The 20,755-nt window shown below is 34.4% G+C and overlaps 2 protein-coding genes and 1 pseudogene across 2 annotated transcripts; 1 reads left to right on the top strand and 2 right to left on the bottom strand.

Moving 5' to 3' along the window:
* Window positions 1-3,408: 3,408 nt before the first annotated feature.
* LOC103336704 (8-amino-7-oxononanoate synthase-like) lies at window positions 3,409-7,788 on the bottom strand. Its single transcript, XM_008239804.2, has 10 exons — window positions 7,666-7,788; window positions 7,448-7,555; window positions 7,053-7,291; window positions 6,906-6,947; window positions 6,697-6,784; window positions 4,580-4,713; window positions 4,394-4,482; window positions 4,171-4,321; window positions 3,994-4,062; window positions 3,409-3,890 (listed from the first exon to the last, which is right to left on the bottom strand). Exons 2-10 carry the CDS (start codon window positions 7,535-7,537, stop codon window positions 3,794-3,796), a joined length of 999 nt encoding a protein of 332 aa, XP_008238026.2. The 5' UTR covers window positions 7,538-7,555; window positions 7,666-7,788; the 3' UTR covers window positions 3,409-3,793.
* Window positions 7,789-14,025: 6,237 nt separating this feature from the next.
* On the top strand, window positions 14,026-14,706 carry LOC148915516 (uncharacterized; annotated as a pseudogene).
* A 1,725-nt stretch (window positions 14,707-16,431) lies between these two features.
* Window positions 16,432-17,962, bottom strand: LOC103336758 (HXXXD-type acyl-transferase family protein). The gene has a single exon (XM_008239857.3). It carries the CDS (start codon window positions 17,925-17,927, stop codon window positions 16,545-16,547), a length of 1,383 nt encoding a protein of 460 aa, XP_008238079.2. The 5' UTR covers window positions 17,928-17,962; the 3' UTR covers window positions 16,432-16,544.
* Window positions 17,963-20,755: the final 2,793 nt, after the last annotated feature.

Here is a 20,755-nt window from a genome sequence, read left to right as displayed (position 1 = left end):
CTTATTTTGCTCGAGTGACTCTACACTCAGTAGTGAAAAAATCTTATAGCTTTTTCATGCCCAAGTTAATTTTAGATTGAATGCTCTCTAATTCTATGAATGATCACAAATCAATCTAGCTGGCCATTTTTTAAACATATGTTATACCTTTTCTTTTTTATTAACATGTGTAGTTGATCAACCTTTAGAATCCAAGCTTTGTCGAAGAGAGACATGTTGGCAGGTACTGAATTATTTGTCTTAATTTGCAAGATCGAAGAATCAATTCCACAAACTTGTTCTCATTCATTACCTCCAATCCAAATCAGCTGCCAAAACATAATTAATACAAAAAATAAAAATAAAAATCTTCGGAAGCACATGCATGTTAATGTTCCAAGCATTCAAGTTTTGTCAATATATTTGGATGTTACATCGATCTCTCCTTGCTTCAGGGGCGGAACTAGTTCGTAGCCTTTAAAAAAAATAAAAATAGACTATATGTATTCTAATGTGATTTACCCCATCAAAATTTAGTAGTTCACCAAATGCAGCCTAGTAATTCATTGCCCACTCAACTTTATAGGTCTATAATAATTGTATATTAATTTGTTTACTCAATTGAGAGACATAATCCCTTCGTAAACATTCACGACTTTAACTCTTTACATTTTTCATATGCAATAACAAAATATTTCACTTCTCTCAAGGATCGTAGAGCATAACTTGAATAGGTACAATTTAAATTATGTTGTTGAACATATTTTTATTTTGTTAATGTTTTTCTATGTTGTATTTTAATATATATATATATATATATATATATATTTTGGTTTCATAATGTCTTAAAAAATTCATACTTCCGCCTTGCTTGGTTCTTGGAATTTCTTCAAGATTTATGTTTTCGGGTATATACGGACAAGGCAATATTACGTGGACCACGATGATGCATGGGCTATTGTTCTGGCGGCGCTGAGAAAATAAATATATTCTTGGACCATGTTGCAATAATTAATGGAAGTTGCCAGAACCAACTAGCCAGGAGTTTCCCAGAAATATGTATTCGATTTGGGGGATTGGTTTTATTGCTTTTCATTAGAGTTCAACCTTAAATTTGGCACGGCAAATTGGAAACATGGACACATCATCAAAGATCATGGGTCACTTAATTATACAATTAACCTGGCTGCTCAGCCACGCATGATATATATGCCAAAGCCCCACAGCGCATGCAGTAATGCCAAAGATGACACAACTTTTTTTTCTTCTTCAAGATATATGAGTTCTTAGAGTTTGTATAGAAAAATACACTTGCATTTAGTTCCATATTAGAAGGGAGTTGTTTCCTTCCATGGTTTAGGGCCTTTCCATCCATGAGCCTAGCCCAAGGCTAGGGGGGAAAAAAAAAATTGTGTTCAGTGAGCAGCCGGGCCGGGTGTGGGACCCACCAACTCGGGCAGGCGACCGGCCAGTCAAACTTCTGTTGCCGACGTCATCGCTCGATACACTCTGATGCTCGCTACTACGATCCGCATCTGATCTGCTCTGATTTGATTTTTTCCTTGTTGCCACGTGGCGTCATCCGGACTCTCCGATCGATTTTTTCCTCCAATCAACGTCGAGCAATTTTTGCAATAAAATACTGGAAAAATTGAATTTTTTTAAAAATATCCAAAAATTAATGAATTTTTTTCTATAAATACCAGCCAATTTTTTAAAATTTATTTGAAATTTGAAATTGAAAATTTTATCCGATTATGAGATATGAATAGTATTGACATGTAGGAACCCTAAAATCTAATCCTAAAATATTATCCGAATTAATTATTGAGGTAAAAAAAATTGTGAATAAAACAAAAAAATAATAGTAACGCCCTTAGCAAGGGCAATGGGTGGAACACACAAAATTTTGATTTGCAAGGATAACCACTATTCACGTGAATAGTAAGTGCCCTAACTCCCCTTGCCATTAAGGGCAAATGGGTGGAGTAGCTCTTATAAGCACAAACACTTTAGAAATACTAAATAGAGTATGGGCCTAACGGAGGCATAGTTGGGCCTCATCATGGTTTGAGCTTGGATTATATATGGTTTGAGCTCTGTTGATTTAATTAATAATTCATTTTTATTAATTAAAAATTCATTTTTTCAGATAAAACCAAAATCTGAAATTCGAATCAGATAAACAGTTAACATAATTGTTGGATGAAGAGGTGTCAGACCTCTATATATTGACAATACGTTCAAACCAGATAGACACTTTTGAACAGCATTATCATTCTCACATTTTTAACACTTCCTCATAGAATTCATACCACTGTTCGCCAGAAATCAAAGCCATTGTGTTTAGGCTTTGATTAAGATAGTTTAATCCTGGTGGACGGACTCCTATCGAACTACAAGCACAAGGGTAGAGGAGAAATACTGTCTAAAGGACACTACAACTCTGTAGGACTTTATCTACAATTCAAGTTAGTATTCTACAATTTATATTATTGTTGTATTGATTCAATTATATTTATATAAAATATATTTCGTTTGTTATTATTATTATGTTATTTTGGCTTTATACTGATTGTTCTACAACATGATTGGGGAAAAAAGTTAGTGCAAATCTTTATTAGTTTCCGGAGGAATTGAATTGAGAAGGAATATAATTTGAATTCTCAATGAAGCTGTTTATTAAACTAACTAGAATTGGGGTAGGAATGGTATTGACTCCCTATAAATTGTTTACTAAATTCCCCTTAATCAAAATTGAAACCAGTTTGATTACTAAAATGCGATTATTCTCAATAAATTATTTTATACGTAAATTTTGTTGGATTCAAATGACTGAGAAATTTGAAATTTTAGAAATTATGTGAGGATTTAATGGGTAAAAAAGATGAATTTCTAATGAGTTAGTTCTCTAAGAAATAGAATATACCACCTCACACCTAAGAGTCCCATTCCTTCAAAATCAAGAGTTTTATGTGGGCTCCACCTGCATATTTCATCCTTTAAATGAAGTAAACACGAGTAGTCCGTAATCAGAATTTAATTACTGATTAATAAGCATGCCATAAAATATTAAGATCATAACAATCGATGGTATGTACCACTTGTACAAAATAGGGCGTATTAAGAGGGTATATATGACAAGTTCAATTTACTGCCAAACAAGTCAAGGAAGGCTTCATTGATAGTCCATACTGATTACATCAAAGCACACCTAATCATATATATAGACCAACATACACAAATAACTCAATAAGAGAAAATGGATATTATCCTATAAGCTTAGCGTCTAGAATATCTGCTAAATCCGTTTTATTTTTGCACATAGCTTATGGATCACAAAGAGCCCAAAGTACTTACAAACACAATCCAATAATATAAGGATAATATCTATAAGCTTAGCTTCTAGACTATCTGCTAGAGCCGTCTTATTTTTACACATAGCTTATGGATCACAAAAAGCCCAAAGTACTTACAAACACAATTCAATAACAAAAGGATAATATCTATAAGCTTAGCTTCTAGACTATCTGCTAGAGCTGTCTTATTTTTACACATAGCTTATGGATCATGAAGAGCTCAAAGTACTTACAATACAATCCAATAACATAAGGATAACATCTATAAGCTTAGCTTCTAGAATATATGCTAGAGCCGTCTTATTTTTACACATAGCTTATGGATCACAAAGATCCCAAAGTACTTACAAACACAATCCAATAACATAAGGATAATATCTATAAGCTTAGCTTCTAGACTATCTGCTAGAGCCATCTTATTTTTACACATAGCTTATAGACAAAGTTTATTTTTGCTACATCAATTCTTGAAAATTGATGCAACGGGAGAGTGCATCCACGAGCTTCTCAATATCGTGCCTTGTGTGCATTGCACTCAATGTCACTCGTAGCCTGAGCACAAAAATATAAAAATATAAATGAAGATGTAAGTTTAGAAAGTTATAGGTTTCAATTCCCCAACTCAAGTGACCGCTAATGAAGAATTGCAACAAACCTGCATGAGTTGGGTGGCACTGTTGGGGGCCTGATTGCAGTGACATGGAAACCGTATTTTAATAAACTCCTGTTCATCGTCAATTGACGATTCAGTTAGATATATGCAGTTGTAGTATGATCGATCTCTAAATTAATCACACATAAAAAAGATAATAGAGAGGGAAAGAAACAAAACTGGCTAGCTTGTAGAGCCTTCTCTTCGCTCCCTACGACAAGAGAGATTATGGGACTTTTTATGGGGATCCCAGTTAGAGCACGAAAGTCTTCCACCCGATTCCAAATTGCCCGTCTACGCCATGTTTCCTTTCTTGCCACAATAAGAGCAGCTGCAAATTTATACCTGTAGTGTTAACACATGTGAATAATGCATGCATGATAAATTAATGCTAGGGTTTTACCATGGGCAGCAGCAGCAATTGGTACTGGCGTAGCTGTGGAAAATATAAAAGAGCGACCCCTTGATTGTATGAGCTGCTTCCACTTTTTGCTGTATTAAGATCAAACGTGCAACTATAAACCCTAAATCTCACAATTTGTATTGTTGCTACAAATCAAGGGAAAATAAAGCAAGAATATATATTTACCTGCATGCAATGAATCCGCCTTGGCAACCAACAGCTTTACTCAAAGTGCCAACACATATATCAACATCTCTTTCACAGTTGAATTCCTCAGCCACTCCTCCGCCATTTTTTCCAAAAATCAGTGTACCATGAGCCTGAATAAAAATGTAGGTTTAGGATTTTTAATATCTTATACCTATATAAAGAGCATTTCAAATCCGCCTTGATGTTGTCGGGGCCAAGACAACCCAAATTCTGCACAAGAAGCCGTATAAAAAATGTGATAAATTGGGGCTTAATTGTGCTAAAAAATTTAAGGACTTCTTAGATCTAGATCCAAAATGATTAGTTGTCATTAGGCTAAGTCCTTCTTGTTTTAGTTTTAGATGCAGGTTCTTTGACTTTTATTTATTTATTTGGTGTTGATTTTACCCTTTTGAAGTAAATAAGGAAACACATTGAAAATCCAAATTTAATGCATTATTTCATTGTAATTGAATTTCAGAATTTAAAATTTGAATTCTTTCCTTGTGAATATTTACCTAATATATGGATAAAATACAATTTAATCAATAAAAGTAAAGACCCACATATTATACTAATCGATGAGGCAATCACCTACATAAAATTATGTACCTATGCATCAAGTAAACACCCAAATATTGAAAACACAAAATGTTTAATACTTATCTAGTTGATTCGTGGTGTTTAAGCATAGCAACAAATAAAAAACATGAGAAAAACAATATAAACAAGAGAAATATTGATGATGTTTTTATGTACCTAATATATGGGTACTATGAGCAAATGTGCTTTATATTAATATATGTATATATATATATGTGTGTGTGTGTGTGTAGAATTTGAAAATATTTTTACTCACAACTTAAACCCAAGATGTACCCCAACTATCCTTCTTAACACTTGACATGTGTCCAAAGATCTAACCATAGTTAACTCTTTGCCTTGTATTTGCGGAACTATGGTTATACTCATGGACACGTGTCAAGTATTGAGAAGGGTGGTGATGGTAAACAATAAGAAAGAAAGCCAACAATTTTTTTGAGTTAAAAGAAGAATAAAAAAAAAAGACAACGTTAATATACAAAATCATGGATCCAATTTTTTCCTGTAATTATCACATAAATTACAGTTACCCGATTTAAGGCATAAAGGGCAACATTTTGGAACAAAAAATGATTTAAAATAAAAATAAAAAGATTACATCAGAAAATATTTAAAAAGGAATGTAATCCTATGTGGCACAAAAGTCAAAGAACTTGCATCAAAGTCACCAACTCCAAGGATTAAACCAACTTCTCAGTATGAATTTGGATCTATATCAACTTTTCTATTATAATTATACTCTTTTGAAAAACAAAACAAAAAAAATGTTTTTTTTAGAGCCAATAACAATTCACTTATTAATTCTCCCTCTCTCTCCATCTCCTTGACAACTTTGTTATATGGATGGGGCCTTAAGGTGCAATTCTCCCACCCCTTGCTCAAATACGTATAAGAAACGCCTTTTCTGCACGTGCATTAACACGTGTGAAAGGCTGATATAAATTAAGTAGATCAACCAATTCAAGATGATCCAACAACTCTACATGTAAGTGTACAAGTAGTAGTTACCCTTTTTAAAATAAAATAAAAATTTAAATGAGTAGTTGTTACTTTAAATTGAGTAATCATAATGAGTCAAAAAGAAAAAGAAAAACTGAACATGTCCTGCAGTTGCCGATAAAAGTAGGAGACAACCACCTTCAATATTTTAAGCCTTTTAGATATATTTTTTTTAATAAAATAATTATAAAACTCAGTTTTTTAAATTAAAAGGAGAACAAGAGAATGACAAAAAAAAACTCCAAATGGAACACACGCGGGTGCCATAGGGGATACTATATATTAAATTAAACAGTTATGTGGGTCTCTTAATGCGTAAAAACGCTTACATGAAATGAGGATAGCACTATTTTGTTATCCCAAGTCAATCACGGAATACTACGTATGATAGCTTTTTTGTGTGGCAAACTATAATTGGCCCGGAATAACAAAACAGAGCTATTCCAATTTCATACAAGTTTTTTTGCTTAATGTGGGCCAACTTTCTTGATGGATTGCCCTAGAGGACTTACATCATCAATAACTAACAAAAATTCATGCTCTTTGCGTAGCTTCACAAGCTCAACCATTGGTGCAACGTCTCCGTCCATACTAAACACACTGTAATAAGAAAATTGCAACTCATAAGAAAGAGAGCAAAAAAAAAAATCAAAATAGAAACACTATATCTTAACCAGAAATTGATTCGAACTGAAATGACATTATAGAAAGCATCACTAACCTATCAGTCACGACCACTTTCTTCATAATTTTGCAACTTGATCTATCAAAGCACAAATGCAATGCTAAGCTATGAAAAAAAATGAAGTATATATATCTAATTATAAGAAGAGGCAAACGAAGATTAAAAGAGATGTTTAAGACTTACAACAAGGCATCAAGGTGATTCATGTCACAATGTCTATAGACGAATATCTGTACAGACTTTTGCTTGTCAGCAATACGAATACCATCAATTATTGACGCATGGTTCAGTGCATCAGAAAAAATGGCAATCTTTTCATCAGGTGAAGGTGTTTTGCCAGAAGCCAAGAGAGTGCCAACAGATCCCAAAGCTACCATTAAGGACGTATTGGCTGCAAATCCCGTTGGGCAAAGAAGACAATCCTGGAGGATACATTGTAAACAAGATATATTGCATCATTTTCAACTGAATATACCTAAAACATCACGTGAGTAGCACATGACTAAGAGAATGAAAGCGGTATTTTATATTATATATAAGTCCACTACTTGAGAAAGTAAAAGGTTAGCAGCTCATACCTCTTTCTCCTTCAAGTCTGCCACGCATGACTCGAGCAACCTATGGTAATCAGTATATCCACAGATTAAAGCAGAACTCCTTGGGCCCATTCCGTGTTCTAGGGCAACCTGGTTGAATATATATAATTATATTATTATTGCATGGTTTTCAAAAGTGATAGTAAACAGTAAATGAAAGATACAATCTTCGCAGAAGTTGGTAGTGTCATCAAGAGAACCTTAGCTGCCGCTTTTCCAATAGTAGGATGTGAACCCAAGCCCAAATAATCATTCGTAGAAAATAGTAGCAGCTTTTTGAAACTCTGGATACCATCATCGTCTCCTATAAAATTCAAGAAACGTGACTCGTAACTTCAAAATTGAAAGAAAGAAAAAAAATTCTAAAACAAGTGAGAAATGGTTGAACTGAACCCTGCCTGAACTGGGAATGTCATGGACCCATTTTTGGAATGTGGCTTCAGTAATTTGAACCTGCACAGCGGATCGATCCCATGGTTGCAGTTCATCGAACACATTGAATTCATCTTCAATAGGTTTTTGGGCTTCTAGAGCTGGTGCACTATGGAGGTGAATGGGTCTGAGAGATCCAACGAGTTGCAGGTGTTGGAGTTTCTGAAGAGCCTCTTCAACCCAATGATCCCACGACCTCATCATCTCAAGTTGGGCAAATTCAAAACAGAGAAGGGAAGATTGAAATATTGGAGAGTAGAGTAGTGCCTTTAGCTCTACATTCGGATGTAAGCACATTAAACCAATATATACTACTTGAAGAACCAACTGTTCCTCCCAATCCTCAATTTTAAAATAAAGATAATTTTTTTCGTGACATAATTAGAATAATTAAGCGAGCTTCATCTCTCTCTCTCTCTCTCTCTCTCGTCGAAAGACAAATTACTATGTTGTTTTAACAATCATTGATTAACGTGTTGTAATTGTTGTCGTGCTTGTATCATTTTATCGTAATGTACTTAGTTAGTTATATTTGAACTAATTGAGATTAGAAAACATGCTGCTCATATATATGAACTAGTTCTATGTGGACAATTTTTGTTGACCTTTCCAATTTTGCTTGTTTCCTAGAGAGGAGAATGATCTTTGCTAAAGAGGATAGAGAGAAATTAGTGCAAGATGTGTGCAAGATGTGCGTGAGATGTGTGTGTGATATATTGAAATAGACATTATTGCACTTGAGATCTTCAAATACCCTTCTTCTTCCGGGTATTAGATAGATAGACGGTTTCTAAGGCAGGTTGGAGCTGATGGTAGAGTAAATTTTTTATTATTTAATTGTTTTTTTATAAAAATAATTGAATAGTCGACACTTTTACACAGTAATCCTATGACTCAAGAATCCTGGGATCCGCCACTAATGACAGTTAAAACAACAAAGTAATATGTCTTTCCACAAGTGAGAGAGAGAGAGAGATATGTCCGAAATTGAAAAACTCTGTAATAGCTTTAACCCAAAAAAAAAAAAACTCTGTAATAAAAACGAAAGGGAATGGGAGAGAAACTATAAAGTCTTTGAAATTTAAGTTTGACTAACAACAATCACGAAGCTTGCTTAATTATTCTAATTATGTCAAGAAAAGTTTTTCTTTATTTAAAAATTGAGGATTGGGAAGACTAGGGACGATCTCATGAACAAGCTAACCTGCCCAGGAAACTTGGTTTTTTTGTTTTTTTTGACTAAATTAATACCCTACTCTAGGCAATCCAAATAAATTGATTAGTTGTTGAAATTGACTTTGGTGTTCTTGCTTGTATGAATTATCAATTGGGGATTTTGATAAATTGATTAGTTGCTGACATGTTGATTGAAGATGTGATAAAGGCCTAGTTTCTTATTTACAATTGATGATGTTTTCTGGATTTTGATAAGATATTTAACTATTTAAGTATGTTGTTCTAGCATTTTGAGAGGTAAGACTCATTATATGTTCCCGGTGTATTTTTTTTATCATTAATAAAATTCACTAGTACTGTCGAGTTTTCAATAAATTTGTATGTAAGGAAAATTTAGCCAATAACATTTTCAAATCATGAGGCCATCCCTGCTTAGTTATATTTGAACTAGTTGAGCTTAGAAAACATTCTACTCATATATGAACTAGTTCTATGTGGACAATTTTTGTTGACATTTCCAACTTTGCTTGCTTCTTAGAGACAAGAATGAGCATAGTTCAAGCAAAGTTGGATTGTTGCCTTCAGCTCTAATTTGGAAGTAGCACGCTTTCTTATATATATGCACACATATATGAGATCCGAAAAACTTTGTAACTTTCTTGACTCTACTTTGCTAAAGTATTTATTAGGATACGTTTTTTCTCAACTACCCTTTTGATTAATGATTCAAGGGCGGAACCAGCCACGACAAAGGTGGGCTGTAGCCCAAGTAGCTTTTGAAGTTGAAAGAAAAACCTATATCTATATTGGCCCACAACAACAAGTCTGCTTCTTTTTGGGGAGTTTTTGAAGAAAAATCCTGTATGGCCCCATATGTGATTCTTGAAGGCTTTTCTAATTTTATTTTCTGTTATTTTAAACCAATGACTGACATCCACGTGTAGATTATAAACGTGTAAGCTACATTTTTGATTTATTGCTTCCTTCTTTTTGTTTAAAAGAAATATTAAATTTTAAGCTAAAACTTTTAGCTAACCCACCTATTAAAAAATTCATGATTCCACCCTTGTAATGGTTGTCATTGTTTTCGAGATTGTATAGTTTTGCCCAAATATTAGTTCCATTTGAACTAGTTGGGATGAGAAAACATGCTACTCATATGTGAACTCGTTCTATTCAGACAATTTTGTTGAATTTTCTTACTTTCTTTGTTTATTGGAAGAAAGAATAGGAAAGTTAGATCGTTCCCTTCAACTTTAAATTCATAAGTAGCACGGCTTTTAATATAGTATATGAGATGTGGATAACTTTGTCGACTCTGCTTGTTAATGTGTTTCTTAAGCTACATGTTTTCTCAACTATACTTAATTAATGTGTTGTTATTGTTTTCGGGTTTGTATTATTTTGCTCAAACACACTTAGTTACATTTGAAGTAGTTGAGATAAGAAAACATACTACTCGTATATGAATCCGTTTTATGTGAACAAGTTTGTTGACTTTTCCTACTTTGTTTGCTTCTTAGCAGAAATAATGGGAGAAATTGGACTGTTGCCTTCAGCTTTAAATTAACAAGTAGCACACCTTTTTATGCATGCATACACACCCATATGAAATGTGGACAATGTCGTTATCCTACTGTGGAATATGAATTTTGGCATCCGATCACAAAGTGACACGTAAATAAGGGAAGATTTCTTGGGTCAAATAATTGTGCTAATTAAATTTGATTTAATTAAGAAATTATCTTTGATTTAAGATAAGAACGTCTCTTTAAATTAATGATCTGATTCCTAGCAAATTTCCTTGATCTTATCCTATCATTCCATTTAAAGAAAAGATAATTCCCTTCTATATGGGAATTATCTCTACAAACCCTAGCAAATAAGGAGTCTCTATATAAAGATGGCCACACACCACATATGAGCTAGCTCTTAAATCCTTTTCTACCTCGAAAAACCCTAGAGAAATCTCTCTCTCTCTCTCGTCCTCAAGCCACTCTCTCTTTTCTCTCTCACGGCCACGCGCCACCCCTTTTTTTCTCACCTGAAGAGAAAGCTCCATCCTTTCAGTATTTTTGCATCTTTCAAAAACCATTTAATTGACTTAGGCATCGAATGGCCTTTGGCCAACACCCCCCGGCTATGCTTCATTGACTGAATCTATTTTACAGGGATCGAGAACGAAGAAGCTCGAGTGAAGAAGAGGATCTTTTCTGAGTATTCCCCAAGATTATTTGTACAAATACCTACTTTGATAATGTTGAAATTGAAGGAAAAAAAAATCACAAAAAAGAAAAGAAAAAAAGAAGAAGATATTTGTTCAAAAAATTTTGTGGGATTGAACAAGTATCAAAAATGTTGTAAGCAAGTTTGAAACATTAAAAAGGGTGGGTCTAATCCCCACGCATATATTCATTTGTTTCCAACACAAATTGAAATATCAAAGAAATTGAGTTGGCTTTAGTTTCATGACATAGAAAGGTGTTGCTTTAGATATCAACATCATTTCAAACTCTCCATTCAATAGCCTATTAAAAGGCATGACAACTTAAGTAAAAAAGAAGGCGCCGCAGGAACAAAGAAGAGGAGCAAGCACGCAAGAGGAGCATCGGCATAGAGGAGGACCCGTTGTCAGAAGAAGGTAACCTCACTGTTTCATCGAATGCTTCTGGGCACCTCAATTCGCAATTAACCCAAGAGGATTCCTGGCTATGATGACTTCTGTCATCATAAATAAAGTTAGAAATCTCTCTATGGCAAGGCTCTGCTCAAAGACTTCCAAGGTTGCATTCAGCATCTAGTACAATCAATCTATAGGAGCAAATATTTTGGCCTCTAATCACAAGGCTCCACGTGGATAGGAAGCATATCTCCTAGGTTAATTAATTGAACCCTATTTATTTGGTAAATTAATTGATGTTAAAAATAGGGGTAAGATAATATCACAAATTAAGATATTATCCTAGTTTGGAAACATCGATCAAATCCCTAACAGACTCAATCTCTATAATTTGGGGAAGGAATAAATTCCTTCATAATAGGAATTATTCTTTGAAAAACTATAGATGTCTAGAGCTCTATAAATACATGGTTTCATTTAATACACAAGGTAATTCTAAACCTAATCCCAAAACCCTATGAAAATACCCGAAATTCTCCACACACACACACTCTCTCTCTCTCTCCTACTTGACGACAGTATCACTGCCACAAGCCACACCTATCTCCATATTTTCATTCATTGCTTTAGCCACCCAATTCTCCCCGTAGAGAAAACTCCGTACCCATTTTTAGCTATTGTTTCTCCTAGATACAATCGACCTAACTTAGGCATCGAAGGGCCTTTTGGCCAACACCCCCTGGGTGTGGTCTATTACTCCGGTATTTTTTACGGTGAGAGAGAGAGAAAGAAGTTCAAAGGGAGAAGGATCTTCAAGCGAATATTCTCTTGAGAGAATATTTGCACAAACACGATCCATGGGGATTCTTGGCTATGATGATTTCAATCATCATACATTAAGTCAAGAATCTACTCCAAGAAGTACCTCCTCCTCCACAACATCTAGTCACTGATTCACAGCCAAGATGATTTCAATCATCATAAGATCAAGTCCTGATATGCTTCGAGGTACGGCTCCCTCAGATGTTTCCAAGATGTGCTCAACATCCAATTCACAAGCACTTCGTAAAGATTGCTTGTCATGATGGGCTTGTAAGATTTTCCATGTATTTTGTGAGTTTGCCTTTTCATTATTATGAGGTGTCATATAAAAAATAGATAGAGTTATAATTAAATTAAGATATTATGAGACTTCTTTTTTGATTGTTACATTGGGAGGAAAGAAACCCCTTGGGGTTTCAAACCTGGGTGTCAAGGGGAAGGGGGAGAGACCATTGTGGTACTTGCTCTTAACATTGTGAGACTTTTATTTAGATAATGAGTGAATGGAACAATTGTTGCAAGAGGTGGATATCATTCATTATCTACATGTTTTGGCTAGCTATTGTCTCTTAATAGGTGAGTCAGTTGTAAAGCAACTTATATAAAATGCTTGGTCTCTGGTCTCATATTCATACGTTCATATTATGTATGCTTGTCCTATTGTAAGCCTTGAAATTTTGGAATACTGAGAGGAGAAGATCGTCTTGTATATTTGATTATGGCTAATTCAAGTAAGTCTTATCTCTAATCATTCTTTGGTTCAATTGTCTTTCTAAGTTAAGATGTGGTTTAAGTGCTCAACTGGTTTAGAAATATTTCATACAGTAAACTCTTACATGTGGTATCAAAGCAGTCAATTTAGTCTTAAACTCATTTATTTTGGTTAAAGTTTATCAAAATTGTGTCGTTTATGATTAGAGTTTATTTATTTATTTTTAAAGATTCTTTTATGATATGTTAATGATTATCCTTGGGATTTTATATCATTTATTTCGATGCACTTATGATGCTAGCTGATTATTCAATTCGATCAGTAAACATTAGGAATCATATTCTGTCCCAATTGATTTGTCTGATGGTTTTTTTTTATTTATGAATTTTGTTGATTTAATTTAATTAACAAGATTATTATATTAGGTTGATTTTGGGATTGGATGGGCAAACTGCCAACGTGGTTTATCTGATCCTTTGCTATTTAAAATCAATTTTGACGCTCAGTTTGTAGTTTATAAGCATTAATAGGTCGATTTTCTTTCAAAGAAGTTGTCTACTGGGTTTGACTATAAACTAATGTTTAGTGAGTCATGGAAAATTTGGTTAGTATTTGCACTAATTCTTGTGTTTTATGCTTGGTTATGCAAATTTTTTGATAGTTCATTACATTTATAGAGTGATTTCTTGCCCAAAGGTGTGATCAGTTTCTATAACTTAAGTATGACTAAAGCATTTAGATTCAGTTTTAGTCACAATTGTTGTGAACTTCGACGCTTATGTTATGTTTCTATAATTAATGGCAGGTTTCAATATGTTAAACCTTATTAACATTGAGAAACTAAATGGGACCAATTTCAAGACATGGAAGTAAAAGATTGACCTGAATTTGGGATCACTTGAGTTCACCATAGCTTTTAAGGAGCCTGAGCCAGCACCCTTGGTTGATGTCAGTAGTCAAGAAGAAAAGGATGCTTTTAAGTAGTAGGAGAGAGCAAATGATCTGTCTTTTCTTATAATGCAAAATTCAATGGAAGAGAACATCAGAGGTGGCATTCCAAGCTGTGATCCTGCCAAGGATCATATGGCAGTTGTGGAGGAAAAGTTTAAGAGGTCTGACAAGGCTGAATCTAGTTCTTATCTTACCACTCTCACTTCAACCAAATTTGATGGAGCTGGAAGCATAATAGAGCATCTCCTCAAACTTGGTAATGTGGCAAACAAACTCAACAATCTAAATTTGCAAATTACTGATCAATTCCTTGTTCATGTGGCTCTCAATTCCTTGTCTTCCGATTATGAGCAAGTAAAGATCAACTACAATACCCAAAAAGAGACTTGGACTGTCAATGAACTTATTGCTATTTGCTATCAAGAGGAGGAGAGATTGAAAAAGGGCAAACGTGAAGTTGTCAATTTGGTTCATTCTGTGAAAGGAAAGAAAGTAGCTACTGTCAATAAGTTTGGAAATCCCAATTAGACGACTGGTGCAACTAAAACAGGTTCAAATTCCAATTGAAAGAAAAATGCTAATAACTATGTCGTGCCTGCTCAAAACTCTATTGCTACCACTACTTCTTGTCTTAAACTTAACAAAGAAAATTTGTAGGGATTCAAAAACCAGAAGAAGCAAAATGGAGAGATCTACAAAGTCTTTATTAAAAATGGAGCAAAAGTAGAAGTAAAGTATGTTGGTGTTGTTAAGTTAAAGTTGTTATTTGGTTTTATTTTAGTCTTGAACAATGTTCTTTATGTATCTTCAATGAGAAGGAATTTACTTTCAGTTTCAAAGCTTGTTAAGGATGGTTTTTCTTATAATGGTGATGATGAAAGTATTCGTATTTTTCATAAAAATCAGTTTGATAAATTACTTGGTTATGCTTTTCTTAATGGTGACTTGTGGCAGATTCAATGTAGTTGATTCTATTATATGGTGTCTTTCATGAAAAGCATAACCAAGTAATTTATTGATGGTGTATTTCCTTTTTACTGCTTGTGTATTATATAGTTGGGAGTATGGAGTTTTTGCATTGCCTTCTTATTGTCATCGTATTCCGTCCCTATTGCAATTATATTGCCGTCATATCACCTTTTTTCTGAAGTATGTCTTGGAAATAAAATTATATAGTTGGGAGTATAGAGTTTTTGTATTGCCTTCTTATTGTTGTCGTGCTACCTCCGGATTGCTATTCTAAATCGTCGTCGTATCATTTTTTTTTTCAAGTCTTTCTTGGAAATTTTTTGCTGGGTTTCAAACAAATAAATGCTTCTTTTTCAAACAAAAATTTAAAGTTGATTAATGTCAACCATTTCAAAAACAAATATCACAAATTGGGTTTGCAAACCTGTTGGTGGTGCTTGTGGTGGCTAATGATGTGGATGAGGAAGATGAGTTTTTGGACTCATGAAAAGAACATGGAGAATTGGGAATTAGGGCTGGGAATTAGTGAGAGAGAAGAGATGCAGAACTGGGGTTTCATCTTAGATAGAGCATAACAGAGAAGAGAAGAAGAAGTAAAGAAGAAAGCAATTTGGGGTGTCATCTCAAAGAAAGCATAGTAGAAGAAGAAAGCAAAATTTAGAGAGAGCAGAGACCAATTTCAAACAACAAAAAATTGATAAAAAGGTGATACGGGACCAACAGGTACCTTTTATAGAGGGTGTTTTTGAATGAGTTTCAAAAAGAGAGCATTATTGAATAAAACATTGGAGATGGGGACAAAGTTACCTATTTCTCAATTTTTTCTCAGTGACCAAATTGAATTTTCGTGTCAAACTCAGTGACCAAAAAAGTATTTAACAGTTTTTTTTATGGGTGCTAATTTTCCCACTCCCCTTTTGTCCACTTACATTCTCTTCTATTTTTTAATCAATTTTGTTCTTTCTCTTTTCTATTATATTGAAAATGGAGTACAAGTAGGAAAATTAAGTATAAAAAAATATAAAAGTACAGTAAAAAGAAATTAATGCAGAGTAAGGGTTTATTAGGAAAGAGAAAGAACAAAAAAGAATAAAATTGATTAAAAAAATATAAAACAAAAACAAAAAGGAGTGTAAATGAACAAAAGGGAAATGAGAAAATCAGCTCCATTTTTCATATGGAAAAATAGGTCCTAAAATTTTAGAAAACCATGAAAAAAGAAAATCATGAAGTTAATAATAGGAAAATCAAATCTTAGAGAAATTCCAAATTTGAGACCTCATGTAGCATAATTAGGCCAACCAGTACTCTTTTATATTTTGTCTTATGTAATTCCCTACATACATATTCATGAGATAGTTAGAAAATCACATAGCAAAGTACGGATTAATTGACAACTAAAGTCTAAAGTTGAGATGGGCGGTGGTGATGGGCTGAAAAATGGTGTCAGATTCCAAAGCAGCTGCTAATTCAGGCCACAAGATAGAAGACACAGTCCATGAGCCATCCCCCTTTGCACTTGACCTTTGGTTCATGTAAGCCACTCCAATCCTTTCTATTGTGGAACAAACAGTCCCAAGCACTGGGCTCCCAAACCCAAAGTCCAGCTCAGCAACAGGAAACTTTCTTCCTGATGACAAAACAAGTGCTGGGCCTCCTTGTCCCAACACAACTTTGGACAGCATAAGCCCAGGCCTATGGCACTCAATCCAGTCAATCAAGTCCAGAAAATGTTCCTCATTTGTTACCTTTGAAATTGCCTCACCAACGATACTAGCCACATCTGATATTGAACCTTGCTTCAAATCCCCCACACTTGCCTCTCCAAAAGCCAAAGACAGAACATTCCCAATGTAATTTGACATGGGATTTATCTGGTTTTCTTTCTTGTGCATCCTAGACCGTCCATCTACTAACCAACCCATCTTGCATATTCCATGGGATTTTGTATCAATGGCAGTGACCATAGTTTTCCATATATAAGCTGAGACTGACTCAATTTTTGTTCTCTTCTTACCATTTCTTGATGCAAGACTCTGCAGATGTTTAATGCTCGAATCTTCGATGTAATAAAGGCGCTTAATCAAGGTTTTGGCTGTTGGGATATTCATGATCTCTTCCATGGTGCACTTGACAAAACTCTGGTCCAAGGAAGAGTGATAGCTAGGAGGGCAGCGTGCACGAAGGTGCAGGTTTCTCCGGTGATCCGGCACACATGAAACAGGCTTCTTTCGCGCTATTTCAGACCATGAGAGAAGAAAGTTACCAAAGCTAGTGGCATCCCCAAGTGCATGGTCAAAAGTGAACGTAACTGAAACGCCTCCACATGTATATAACGTGACTTGAACTTGAAAGGGGAAGTCGGGGCTTATGGAGGCCAGCTTATTGCTTTGAAGAGATTGATCAAGATCGTAGAAATTTAGTTTTTTCAAAGGAATGTTGGCATGAGCTTCCACAACTAGGACACCGGAGTTGTCACACATGATTTCGGGCTCGTTCGTATGCTGGTTTGGAACGATTCGACCAGCGAATGGGTAGTAAGAGTTGAGAGTACTGGCAAGGGAGGTATTGAGGGACTCAATGATGGAGGAGAAGTCGGTGGCAGCGTGAAGATCATGTGGTTCGTTGGGATAGAAATAGAAGTATGAGACTGGAAACCGGCCAGAGAGCAAGTCAAGGTTTGAGAGACTCAGGATATGAGGGTGATCCACCATTGGATTTGTAGGTTTGACAATAAATTTTGTGGTGAAATTCACCTCAAAATCAGCCTCTGCTCCCATTACAAAATATTTTAGCTGGGTTGCTTTTGAAACAACTCTCTCTCTCTCTCTCTCTCTCTCTCTCTCTCTCTCTCTCTATGGCAATGAATAAATCCCTCCTCATCAGCACATTTATAGCTTGTAATGGAGACAAGCATGACCCAATGTTGCTAGGATCCTACCAAAAGATCCATCAACATAACCTATAATACGTCACGGGCTATAATTATTTTGGAAATAACAAAATAACCGAAGTTGACACAGGTTTACTGTTTTCTTTTTCCTTTTTACATACGATAAAGATTTAAACTAAAGATCTACCATTTTCCCACCCTACATATTATTGTATGACTTGTTTTGTTTTCATTAACTTTCTTCCGCACTTGAATGAATTTCCATGGAACAATTTTCCCCTTATTCAATATCACTTATACGAAATAGAATGAAAAAATATATATATATTTATTTATTGGTGATCCAAAATTTCTAGTCGATAGAACTATGAATTCCTAATTTATAGGAATAAAGGAACGAGAGGAATTTTAAGACAATTAGAGAAACAAAAGGAAGAAGTTAAGGAACTGCTTTGAGTTCTGCTTTTAGAATTGCTTGTTTCATTTCAATGAATAACTTACATATTTATACAAGGTTCGGTTGCTAAAATTAACTAAACTAAAATAGTAAATTATTTTAAGCCATAAAGAATGAATGGCCTAAAATCTTACTTAATTTGAAACCATTAACTTTTTATAGTTTATAACAATTCGTTATAAACCATTAGTTTTTATGGTTTTAAATAATTTAATAATATAATATAATATAATTAATTATAATTATATTATATTATGTTTATTTTTGTTGGTAGATCCTTCTGGATCAATTGGAGTTCGTGTTAATGTACATATGATGTATTATAGATTGTGGTTAAGTTTATGAAGCAGCTGACATGCACAAGCTTAAAAGAGGCAAAATCGAGTTTTTGAAATTTTGAGTTTTAGTGTTCGTTTTGAGCCTATAATGTTACGTTTTGAAGTATTTAAAGTACTTTGTTATGTCGAGAGCAGATACCACAGAGATGGCCTCCCTCTTCCTCCTTACTTGACACCTAGGTTCGAAACTCAATGAATTTCTTTCCTCTCAATGTAACCAAAAAAATAAAAAAAAGTACTTTGTTACGTTGGGCGCTTTTTGGCAGGAGCAAGTCAAATCCCGAGTGGGGATTAATCTCACCCTTCTAGTGTGGGGACACCTCGTGCTATTTACAAAAAAATAATAAAAATAAAAATAAAAAAAGAGAGTATTTCAAGTAATCTTAGTCGTTTGTTCTGGACTGTCACAATTGGCATGGGCTATGATTAGGGATTGTCTTGGATTGGCTTGGCTTGGCTTAAGTTGGATAACACTTATCTTGTGTTTGGTATATGATTGGTTTGGACTAAATTTAAATATATTAAAATATTAATAAGCACTTTTTTGAAACATTAAAAACTAATTAAAAATAACAAAAAGATTAGAAAAACACCAAAAAAAAATTTATAAAATAAATAAAATTCCTTTCCTCCTCTGCCCAGCAAAGAACCCAAGCCGCCATCACCCTTTCCTACCCTCAAATTCGACATCATCTCAAAAATCCCTTCCCCAAATCCCAAAAAACTCAGGTTTCGTTCTTTTCTTAGCCAAAATTGAACATTTATGATCTTTTTTGTTTTACAAATGTTTTTTTCTTTGGATTTCCAGAGAGGGGTAGAAAGGAAGTTGAGGGAGAGGGGAACATTGATGTTACTGGGGTGGGGGAAGACTGGGACAATGATGCAGTGAGTTTGTGTGGTGTTTTTTTCTTTGAATTTCAAACGGTTTATGGCTTATTGGGACGATGATGCAATGGGTATTGTGGGAGCAAATAAATCCCACGTCCAATTAGAAGGCTGAAAAAGAGATTAACCTTAGAAATATATTATATAAACTATAAATCAGGTTTAATAATATATTTAATGGGGAAGTTACTCATTTAAATTGAGGGAATCAAATCAAATTATTCAAGAAATGAATAATTCTCTTTTCCCTCCTTAAATGGAAAAAGAAGAGGTTACAAAGATGGAAGGATATTTAAACAAGAGGAGAAGACAAAGAAGGTAATTCTAAACTCTTCCTAATTCGGAAAAATCCCTAAAATTACTCTCTCTCTCTCTCTCTCTCTCTCTCTCTCTCTAGCTGAAATCCTCCTCTACTCTCATACTTGTGGCTGACCAGCTCAGGCTATCGATACCTCTCTTACCTACTAGGCTCCCAAGCCACATATTCACCCATATAGAAATATCTCCATTCTTTTAGTATTATTTGCATTTTCTCAGACCATATTATTGACTTTGGCATAGGAGAGCCCTTTTAATCATCATAATTCTCTTATTGTTTAATTCAAATATAATTAGAAATAAATCACTCTAATATTTAATAGATTAACTTGAACCATGTTGGAACAATACTCTATTTACTACTATACTAATTTGAGCGATATTATCCACTTGCAATTAATCACATCAGTAAGCCATTATACTTAGCTTCTCAACTTCTAACAACGAAGTAGAGTACTAGGAATTGCTTGTTGAACTGTGCTTAGTAAAAGAATTGTCCATCAAAAGGTTAGCCATCTATGTAAACTCCCAGCTTATCACTAATCACGCCTAACGGGTGTACATGGAAAAATACCCAAGAATAATCCAATACCTCAGCAAGGTTCAAGAACTTTTGAAAGAATTTTCGACCTTCACTATCCAGCAAGTTCCCCGGGCAGAGAACAGTCATGCGATAAGTGGCAAGCCTAGAATCAAGCACTACACACCCAGTTCAGG

The sequence above is a fragment of the Prunus mume genome, linkage group LG7 (assembly GCF_029339155.1).
Source record: "Prunus mume cultivar Tortuosa linkage group LG7, ASM2933915v1, whole genome shotgun sequence".
In the NCBI taxonomy this organism is placed as follows: domain Eukaryota; kingdom Viridiplantae; phylum Streptophyta; class Magnoliopsida; order Rosales; family Rosaceae; genus Prunus; species Prunus mume.
The sequence above is the reverse complement of the archived record's forward strand: the minus strand, read 5'-3'. Positions and strand labels throughout refer to the sequence as shown.

What these genes read in the sequence shown, in the direction of transcription:
- LOC103336704 (XM_008239804.2), bottom strand. Translation starts at nt 7,537, where the DNA reads ATGGGCCCAAGGAGTTCTGCTTTAATCTGTGGATATACTGATTACCAT. An exon ending in AATCACCTTGATGCCTTGTT is followed by an intron (nt 6,948 to 7,052) that starts GTAAGTCTTAAA and finishes GTGCTTTGATAG; the next exon opens with ATCAAGTTGCAAAATTATGA. An exon ending in AATTGCTGCTGCTGCCCATG is followed by an intron (nt 4,322 to 4,393) that starts GTAAAACCCTAG and finishes ATAAATTTGCAG; the next exon opens with CTGCTCTTATTGTGGCAAGA.
- LOC103336758 (XM_008239857.3), bottom strand. Translation starts at nt 17,927, where the DNA reads ATGGGAGCAGAGGCTGATTTTGAGGTGAATTTCACCACAAAATTTATT.